This window comes from Triticum dicoccoides, chromosome 7B, assembly GCF_002162155.2.
Source record: "Triticum dicoccoides isolate Atlit2015 ecotype Zavitan chromosome 7B, WEW_v2.0, whole genome shotgun sequence".
NCBI lineage: Eukaryota > Viridiplantae > Streptophyta > Magnoliopsida > Poales > Poaceae > Triticum > Triticum dicoccoides.
The window spans coordinates 368,447,024-368,457,691 of record NC_041393.1 but is presented as its reverse complement, the minus strand read 5'-3'; the positions used below and the strand labels follow the sequence as shown (position 1 = coordinate 368,457,691).

At 39.1% G+C, this 10,668-nt stretch overlaps 1 protein-coding gene across 1 annotated transcript; it reads right to left on the bottom strand.

Moving 5' to 3' along the window:
* Positions 1-1,943: 1,943 nt before the first annotated feature.
* Positions 1,944-6,150, bottom strand: LOC119340407 (OVARIAN TUMOR DOMAIN-containing deubiquitinating enzyme 1-like). Its single transcript, XM_037612315.1, has 10 exons — positions 5,657-6,150; positions 3,669-3,752; positions 3,538-3,591; positions 3,376-3,435; positions 3,201-3,284; positions 2,989-3,105; positions 2,838-2,893; positions 2,713-2,768; positions 2,523-2,629; positions 1,944-2,285 (listed from the first exon to the last, which is right to left on the bottom strand). The coding sequence occupies exons 1-10, from the start codon at positions 6,086-6,088 to the stop codon at positions 2,061-2,063; spliced, it is 1,275 nt and encodes a 424-aa protein (XP_037468212.1). The 5' UTR covers positions 6,089-6,150; the 3' UTR covers positions 1,944-2,060.
* Between the last annotated feature and the right edge of the window lie 4,518 nt (positions 6,151-10,668).

The window sequence follows — 10,668 nt, the reverse complement described above, 5'->3', positions numbered from 1 at the left end:
TCACAAAGTGCATAGGAGCACGTGCTAGAGCTGGCTCTTCACGAAAAGCCCGCTTACCTTCTCTCTCCTCTTCTCTTTTCTCCAACTAAATAGAAATATACTACTTTATTTCTTATAGCCCGCTGACTCAGCTCTATTGTACTTGCTGATGTCTTGATGGCGGTTTAAAAAAAGAGTGAGAGAGCGTCCGACCCGACAAAGGACGCTGTAAATCAAATCCGAGTCGCACGTAGCCCCACGAACCCGATCTGATTTGGAACTGGACGCCTACAGCTGGAAACCTTCAACATATAAATAGCAACGACGTGCCATACAGGAAAATCGCACAAACAAGGGTCGACAACCGATCGACTAGACGAGACACACCAAACCAATGGCAGATCAAGCGATCACAGTGATGTCCGCTGAGGCGAAGCGAGCGGAATTCGAGTCTGGCACGGCGGCCGACCCGGGGAACGGCGAGCTGTGGGGCCGCTTCGTCAAGTTCGAGCTGGAGGAGGGCGGCGGAATCGAGGCCGCCCGCGCCGTCTACGAGCGACTTCTCGCCGCACTTCCCGATGGAGAGATGCACATGTGGGACTGGTTCTGGAGGGAGCGCGAGTTCGGCGACGTTGACAGCCAGCGGCGCGTGCTCCAGCGGTGGGCGCGGTGGGCGCAGGCCCAGGGAGGCGGCTTCCTCAGGTCCAAGGACGGCTGGTGGGATTACTTGGAGTTCGAGATCAACAATGGCGGCGGGGTGGAGCGCGTCCGCGCCGTCGGCGAGGCACTCCTCGCGACCTTTCCCATGGATCCTCATGCGTACGTGATGTACATCAGGGCTCTGGCCGCTCTGTCCCGGCACGTTGAAGCCGAAGCCCTGGCACGCCGTGGCGTCAAGGAGCTGTCCGCCTTCTGTCGCGGGCATGATGAGTTCATTTGGAGGTTTATGGCTGTGTATCTGAAGAGGCTCAGGGAGAGGCGGAGCACCGCGTGGGACGAGGATATGTTCAGCGATTAGCTTCTTTTTTTGTTGAGATATGTTGAATGATATTTTTTTTTTAATTTGAATGATGGTTAGTCTTTTTTCGAGGGTGAATTATTAACTGTTACGAGTATATATGCACAAGTACTTCCCTCCGTAAAGAAATATAAGAGCGTTTAGATCTCTACGCTCTTATATTTCTTTACGGAGGGAGTAGAAGAGATCTAAACGCTCTTATATTTCTTTACGGAGGGAGTAATAGATTACCGCCGTGTTTACTGTTTGTCGCTTTTTTTCTCCTTCCCGATCTCAGTGTATCAAAGCTAACGGAGTCTAAGAAACATTTTTTTCCTTAACCTTTCACACAATGAAACATAACTCGATTTGATGTCATGTGTTTAGTTGCCCATGTTTTGATCAATATTGGCAAGCAAACTTTACTGACGCTGTATAAAGAGCACAGGCATGGCCAACCCAAGCAAGACTTATGTTTGGGTCATGAGAAAAAAACAATAGCATTCGTTTTGGTCATCAACCGAGCATACGCTTTGCCATCACTTGTTCACCTCTTCACCCCCACCATAAGAAGAAAAATGAAGTAGTGCTTGTTTCCAGCAGAAGTTTTGGCAGCAATTTGCCTAAATTTACGACATAAATTTTAACAACGATTATATGGCATACAAAGCAGAATTATCACAACATCATAACGGCATCAGACTGACATAATTGTTTTCCTACAAGGATCAGGCTAACATAATTGGCTCAAACAACCAATGGATCGTGGATCCGTGTCCAGAGTTGACTAGCACAATGTGCTGAGAACAAATGGAAGTGCTTTTTGGGAATATTAGAGAACTGAGTGGCATTTTGGAAAGAGGTCATAGTCTAGTGATATTTTTAGGGAATAGCCAAAATACAGGAAAGAGGTCACAATGCAATTTCCTGTAGTTTTTCACCCCACATATATAAGGAAGGAAAAGAGTAATAGTGCATATGTGCAGCTGATGTACACAACAAGAGTTATTTATACAGTATATCGCAACGCGGCTAGCAACTCTCCTGCGACATGTCATATGATATCTGTTACTACAATCTACAGCTATGACTTCTCGTAGATGATATCATAATGCCCTGGTCTATACAGTAGTGTCACAGTAGGAACCAAGGAATCTGGTGACTCGTAGATGATGTGGATGTTAGGCTCCTCAATCGGTGCAACGTCAACGTTAACAACTCGGAGTGGCACCTGTAGGACATGGGTGAGCGCAATGAGATTCACTTGATCTGCATCTCTGTACACTGGGAGAACCTTCCGGCGGCAGTACTGCAATTCAAAAACACATAAGGCGTCTGACAGTGAGGATTTCACATCATTTCCTTTCCATAAAATTCCAGTTGCTGGTACAAGTATTATGATGAAATTCAGCTCCTACTATGCAGTTCCATCACACAGACAAATCATAACTAGCAGACAAGAAAGGCAATACCATTTGCTTCTAATGTACATATGACACTCAATTATGCATAGAAGATTACTGCATCATCTAAAGGAAATACTCACCCCTATTGCATCGGCCATTCCTTGACCAAGTTCTTTTATGTATGGCTTAAAAGTTTCAACCTCAGTGCATATCTCAATAGCTGTCACAAGTCGAAGATACAAAAGTACTAAACACAAAACAAAAATAGTTGGAGTCAGAAAATTAGAGTAAGTTGGCAAGATAACTAAGAAAATTGTTGTATATTCTCACTGTTCGCAAACTTCTGCTCATTTTGACTCTCCTGGAAAAGCCACTCTTGATAGCCACTGCAACAAAATTTATAACATAAGTACGCAACACAGTTTATTCTTGCGAAAATGTTAATGCAAACCCACCTTACTGACAGTTTTTGTTTTTGTTCCATACATTCCAGTATGAAGCCCGCAAAAGCCTGGACGAATTACAATATTATTAATATATAACTTAAGTGCACTTGGTGGTTCAAAACTAGAAAATTGGTGGATGAAACAATGCAGGAAGCCTTACATCATGGAGATCTGAATATGAACCAGGCAAATGAAGCCTTTGGAATTTTTCCCACATAGGTTCGAGTGCACCAAGTAAACGTAGCTCCTCCTTGTGAGATACGTTCACAAGCTGCTCCTATAGACCCAAAGGACAAAATGTAAGCAGCACCAACCACCAAGAACTTTAAGGTGCAGAACTGGAAGAAATTTAGCAACAAGATACTAGTGTACCAGGTATGAGTATATGAACGATCTGTAAAAGCAACTCCCGTCTCCAGATACTTTCCGATATTCAGAGTAATTAGCCGAAAGTTTCTGCAGAATCGCACACAATAGATGAGAATATATAACAAACAAGTGAGGACACAAATCAAGTAGAAATATAACAGCTCACAAGTCATATTACTTTTGCCTTATCTTTCATAATTTCATTTTCAAACTCATGCGGTAGAGATGATAAAGGTTCCTGCACCGAAACAAGATTTCAATTAGTAAAACAAATGTTATTTCCCAAATTGAAATCTCTAGCCTCAATGATAAAATCAGAGAATATCCTATTAAAGTTAACCTTTTGAAGAATTTTTTTGCAGCCATTTTGTGATGTCTGCAAAACCATAGAAAACTGAAGGTGCAGAGAGGTTAAGAAAGGAATGTTGAAGCATAGTTAATTAAACTAAGCATTTGAAAAGCAACCCTTACATCATCACAAGCCTCGTACTCGTCTCTCCAAGAAGCCCTCACAGCATCAGATGCCTCGTGACTCCAGAAAGGAGCTTCCAGAATCTGAAAACAAAACAAACGTAAACTTTTGTTTTATTTACAGAAGAATTGTGAACAGTTTGCAGGATGCCTAGTTTCAATCTGAGTTGGATTGTAGTCACTGTTTACATTTGCGGCCTTGGCTGTAGGAGACCCAACACTTTTATAAGAAAAGCGGAAACTTCAGAAAGCGAAGAACTGTAAATATTGGTGTGCTACAAACTTATGTTTGAGCAAAGCGAAACTATTCATTAATAACACACAACTCGACAGATAGAAGTACACACATTTCAATATGGAATATACTGGGGTGCAGAAGCAAGACAATTTTTTTAATTTTTTTCCACCTTATGCCTGAAAGAGGCGATCATGTGGGACTTTAACAGCCCTAAGATTTTACAAGCCTTGAAGTTGAAGCAAAGAAGACTGGTCATGTAAATGAAGAGGCACCATTGACATCCCCAATGGACTAAGCAAGAAATTACAGAAACCACCAAGCGTAGCTGAACTTATAATATCTGGTGTGGACTCACATTTTGTTTTGACATCTACGAGATGGTGAATTTTATACAGCCAACAAAAAAATTCACCTTATACCTGAAACTGAAAGAGCCAAGCATATGGGACTTCAAGAGCACTAAGTATTTCAAGCATAGAAGAGGGTTCACCAAGAAAGTAAGCAAACCATTGTAGAGTAGCTTATCTTATAACAGTATCTGTTATTGATTCAGATTTCGTGCTGGTGACCAAAGAATCGACTGTAAACATCGGCTTTGTAAAAATGCAACAAAAAATAAGTAGCCATTGCATAACTGGGCAAGACATGTAATATTTAACAAAGAAATTGGTTGTACAATTCATATTATTCATATGGTATAATTTTTTTGGATAATAAATATCTGACATCTAAATTAGCAAGATTTGTGACAAACAAAATTCTCAGCTAGCGAGTCTAAGAAACCTTCACAGGTACACCATTTTCATGGGGCCGGGGAATTGCCCCCTTTTTGAAAAGAAAAAGGTGCAGACTATTCATGTTTCTGCTGCTGCCTATCTATGCCAATGTTCTATTTTTCTACACTTGACTAATTTATAATGCTAAAATTCATATAAAGCCAATAACATGGACTGCTAAATGTGAAATCCATAAAAGAAGTGACTATGAACAAATGCCATTTAGCATTAGTACAACTGCTACACTCTAAAGACGACCTGCGCTATGTACACTTCCAAGAAAAAGGATGCAGAGATACAAGTCATGGGTTTGCTCGAGCAAAGCCAAAACTTTTCATGGATAACACAACTCCACACACAGAAGCACGCAAATTTCAATATGGAATTTTTTTCGTTGGAAATTTCAATATGGAATATAATGAGGTGCAGAAGCAAGATTTACTCCCTCCGTCCCACAATATAGCTTGGAAAACGATATTATATTTGGGATGGAGGGAGTAAATTTTAATTTATTTTCCAGCTTACGTCTGAAAGAGGCAATCATATAGGACTTTAACAGTGCTATGATTTTACAAGCCTTGCAGAAGACCGACCATGTAAATCATTGGCATCCCCAACAGAGTTAGCAAGAAAGTAGGGAAAGCATAATATTTGCTTTCAACTCTCACATTTCTTTTTGTTATCTAAGAGACAGTAGGTTGTATATTTGCAGGGTATTAGACAAGTATAAGGCGATGCAGAAAATCGAAATTGACGAATCTTTCTAAGCATGGACACCTACAAGAACCTACCTTCGTGAATCTTTCCAAGCCTGTGCACTGTTAAAATTGCAACCATAATCAAAGATTCAAACACACAAGTCCAAGATCAATCTTTCTTGGTCAAAACATCCACAGAAATGATTCCCAAATCGAGAACGTACTAGGTTTCTTGCAAATTCCCAAATCAAGAACGCATTGGATTTCTTGCAATACCTGATTATACATCCACTCAGAGGGTGGATCCCTGTAGAGATCCCTGTAGTTGGAGGCGTCCAGAGAGCTGGAGGTCGAGGCGCCGCCGCAAGTACGGTCGCTGCCGATCCAGCTGTCCGAGGAGAAGGAGGACGAGGAGGATGACGCTCCCATGGTGCTGCTCGACGGTCCCAAGAGGAAGGAAGCGGAGGCCGGGTTCTTGTATCTGTCTGCGGGCTCGTCGTCGTCATCAGATCCCCAGGCAGAGGACGAGGTGGAGCCCTCCTTGGCGACGACCGAAGTCCCCGGGGGCTGACCGGACGGGCGAGTACTGAGAGGGGAGGCGGGCGCGGAGTAGCGGTCGTCGGATTCTTGAGGAGTGCTGGAGGGCTCAGCCCCATCTCCGCCGCAATTGGGATCGTCGGCGTCGGGAGAGCCGCCGGAGCCGGCCATTCTATGCGGTTGGGGGAGGCGGGAAACGGAAAGGGCAAGGGGACGGGAAGGTAGGTGAACGGGAAAACAGCCCGAGATTTTGTGAGGGTGGCAAGGGGGGAGGCCCTATATGACGCTCTCAGCGTCCCAACAGAGAGCCCCAACGGACCAACGACTGGTCCGGCCCATTTACAAAGGACTGTACCAACGGGGTCCGTTCTGTAGCAACGATTCACTGTAGCGTTCTGCACACTTGCTGTACCAGCGGTTTTCCAAAAAAAATATCGTTCGTTTTCTTGAAGCAACATCGAAATTTTTGATTCGATTTTTTATGAAAAATAAAAATCAGCTATAGAAAAAATGAGAACATTTTGAAAATGCCAACTTTTTTAAGAGACAGAGAGAGTTTTTTTTAACCCAAACATTCTTTGAAATTCTCAGACGTTTTTCAAAAAATGAGATCATCTTTTATCTGTGAACAATTTTAATAATGAAACCAAAATTGGAATTCCAAATAATGTTTTAACAGCACGGACATTTTTCGGAAACATGAACATATTTTTAACTTTTAAAAATATAATGAAAACAGAACATTTTTTGACACCTCAACAAACACATCTTTGCACCGTCACCTCGACTGGCCGGCTTGGAATTCGACATCACCATGCCGACATCGTCGCCTCATGGATTTCAACCTATGCCTGAGTCGTCGCGCTATCACTTGTTTGGACCAACATCGACCGCACCACATCATCACCTTGTCGGCCCGACCTCCTCGCCTCACCACCTCGACTTGCTCTGTCACGTTGGCTGGCCTGGGGTCCGGCATTATCGCCTCACGGATTCTGGCCTGGCATCATTGCGCCGTCACCTCATCAGGCCAACCTCCTGGCTCTGCCACGCGAACCTCTCCGTCACGCTGGTAAACGGGAAGATAATTTAGATTTTGTGAGGGTGAAAAGGGGAGCGCGGCGACTATTTCTCGCTTTAAGCGAGACTATTCTGTCTCCCTGAATATCTTTCCTCTACGAAGAAGTTATCGGGCCGACCCAGTTTTTTCTATTCGCGATTGCTCGTCGTGCTTCGTTCGCTCATTCGCTGGGCTGGCTGAGCTTCCTTCGCTGGTTTTGCTAGATTTTTTCGGATATGTCTGTTTTCTCAATAGTTTCCCGATTTTTTTATATTTCTCTTCCTTTCTTCTCGGTTTCACTACTTTTTTTGTTTTCCTTTTCTCTTTGTTTTTCACCTGTTTGCTTTTTTCCTCTGTTTTCTTTTCTTTTCATTCTTCTATCTATTGTTTTCTTTGGTTTTCTTGGTTTTAATTGTTTTAATTTTTTCTTTCTTTATTTATCACTTTCACTATTTTCCATAATTTTTGCACTTGTTTCTTTTGTCTTATTTTAAAAACAAATTGTGCTTTTTTGGTTTTCATTGTTTCTTTCTGTTTTTTTCTCTTTTAGTTTTCATTCTACACTTTTCATATCCATCAAGAAAAAAAATCTAATACACAAGATACAAAATTTAAATAAAATATTAATACTTTTTAATACATGGTCAACATTTTTAATACATATTTAACACTTTTAAAAGAACATTCTTGATTAACATTTCAAATACAAGTTTAACATTTTTATAATACATGGCCAACCTATTTTCTATACATATTTAACATTTTCCAAATGCTCGATCAACATTTTTAAATACTTATTCAACATTTTTGTGCTTGATTAACATTTTTATGTACATGATAGAAAGTTCATCATTTTATAAAACGTGGTCAACATATTTTCTATACACATTTTAAGAACTTCAAATGCTTGACTAAAATTTTTTGAATGCGTGTTAAACATTTTTTTCCAAATGCTTGATTAACATTTTTATATACATGGTAAACAAATTTCAAAAAAAAAGAACACATGGTCAACAATTGTTCTATACATTTTTAACATTTCCATATGCCTGATTAAATTGTTTTTCAAATACTTGTTGAACATTTTTTTGAAACGCTTGATTAACATTTTTCATATACCTGATAAAAAAATTCATCATTTTTTTAATACATGGTTGCCATTTTTCCATACATATTTAAGTTTTTTCAAATGCTTCATACCATTTTTCAAATACTTTTCAAATGTTTTTTAAATGCTTGATTCACATTTGTCATATACATGATCAATTTTTTATACATTTTTCGTATACGTGATAAACACTTTGTCTATACACATTAAACATTTTTCAAATGCTTGGTCAACATTTTCAAATGTTTTTATCTGTTTTTCTTGTGATGTATATTTAGAATATTTTTAAAGTATAGCAAAAGTAAAAACTAAAGCAAAAAAGAAAACAGAAATTAAAAAACATAAAGAAAAACCGAAAAAGAGGTTGTAGCCTTCCGCACAGCTGGGCCGGACCATCTAGGGCGTCCCCGACGCGAGGCTTCCACTCTGTCTCGTTTATAACAAGCGAGACCCTGTTCGGTGAGACAGGCGGCGAGCTCCTGTTTGGCGCTGTAGGAGGGAAAATCCTAACGGACGCTCATTGCGTCAAGTTGACGCTGCTTCGCACAGAGGCGAGCGTGCTAGCTATCAAGATGGGTCGGCCCAATTATGAGATTTTGTACATGCTACAGTGTCCGGTTTTGGGAACATTCTGGAAGGTTCCTGACCGGTTTTGGGAACCTTCTAGAAGCTTCTTGAACCAGTTTTTTCACTATTTTTTTCTGTTTCTATTTTTCTTTTTCTTTCTTTGTTTTTCTGTTTGTTTATTTCATTTTTCAATTCCTTTTTTCTTGTTGTTTTATTTTCTTTTTGTTCTTCAGAATTTCAAATTCTTTTCTAAAATTCTAAAAATGTTTAGAAGTTCAAAAAAGTATCTTGTTATTAATATTTGTTCACAAATACAAAACAATGTTCTTCATTCTCGAAAAAATGTTTCCAAATGCTTGATTAACATTTTTATATACATGGTAAATAAATTTCAAAAAAATTAACACTTGATCAACATTATTTCTATACATTTAACATTTCCGAATGCCTGCTTAACTTTTTTCAAATACTTGTTCAACATTTTTTGAAACGCTTGATTAACATTTTTCATATACATGATAAAAAAATTCATCATTTTTTTAATACATGGTTGTTATTTTTTCCATATACATTTAAATTTTTCCAAATGCTTGATTAGCATTTTTTTCAAATACTTTTCAAATGCTTGATTTATATTTTTCATATACATGATAAATTTTTTATACATTTTTCGTATACGTGATAAACATTTTGTCTATACACATTAAACATATTTCAAATGCTTGGTCAACATTTTCAAATGTTTTTATCTGTTTTTCTTGTGATGTACATTTAAAATATTTTTAAAGTATAAACAAAAGTAAATAATAAAGCAAAAAGGAAAAAAGAAATTGTAAAACATAAAGAAAAATCGAAAAAGAGGTTGTAGCCTCCCGCGCAGCTGGGCCGGACCATCTTAGGCTTCCCCGACGTGAGGCTTCCACTCTGTCTCGTTTATAGCAAGCGAGACCCTGTTTGGTGAGACAGGCGGCGAGCTCCTGTTCAGCGCTGTAGGCGCTGGAACATGGAAGTTGGCGCCTACAGCGCGCCCTCTCTGGGCCGTTTCTATGCTTGGCCCAGGAACATATTTGTTCCAAAAAAAAACACGCAAAAAATTGGCAGAACGAGATATTAATCTCGCGCCACAATTGCGTGTAATTGCTTAGCTTAACCACTACAACTTAGAGCGCTAGTGAACAAATACCAACGTGAACAGCTTTAGAACTAATGCAACCACGCTATTTATTACTCAGCCATAACTATACCACTGAGATTTTTGAGTTTGAAAATTATATGGAAAATATCATTTTTCCTAATTAAGAACAGTTCGTTAAATTTCGAAACCAGTTCATGGATTTCCAAAGAGTTCATGGTTTTGTTAAAAAGTTCATCGAAAAGGAAAAAAGTTCATTGGATTTGATAAAAGTTCATCGATTTTGAAAAAAATTGTTCATTCTATTTTGAAAAAAGTTCACCGAATTTGAAAAGTAGTTCATCGAATTTTAAAAAAGTTCACTAGTTTTGAAAAAAAGTTCGTTTTGCCCTACAGGTCAAGGGATCAAATCTCTCCAGCACCTATTTTGTGACGCCCGGGTAATTAAGCTACAGTAATCCCCGCTAATGATGCCACGTCACCTCGGTTACTGTGGATAAACTCGCGTTAGTTCGGAACCTAGTTCGAATTTCAAATTCAAAAATCGAGTAAACAATAAAAGTTTTCAAATATTAAAATTTAAATGTTCGGAGTGAACCAAATAATACATAGGTAATTATGGTGGAGGAACCACACTCTTATAAAATGTGTAATTAATCTAAAACGAATAAAACAGTAGCAAAACCGATATTTAAATGCTTTTATAAATAAATAAAATACTAAACTAAATTGTTTTGGGATAAAACCTTTTGTGGCAGTGGTTTCATGGTATTACTAATTTAGGGATCATTTTAATATTAAGTAAAAAGTAAACTTAAAAGGGAAATAAATAAAAAGAATAGAATACACAAAACCAGAAAAGAAAACTAACAAAAAAAAAGGGG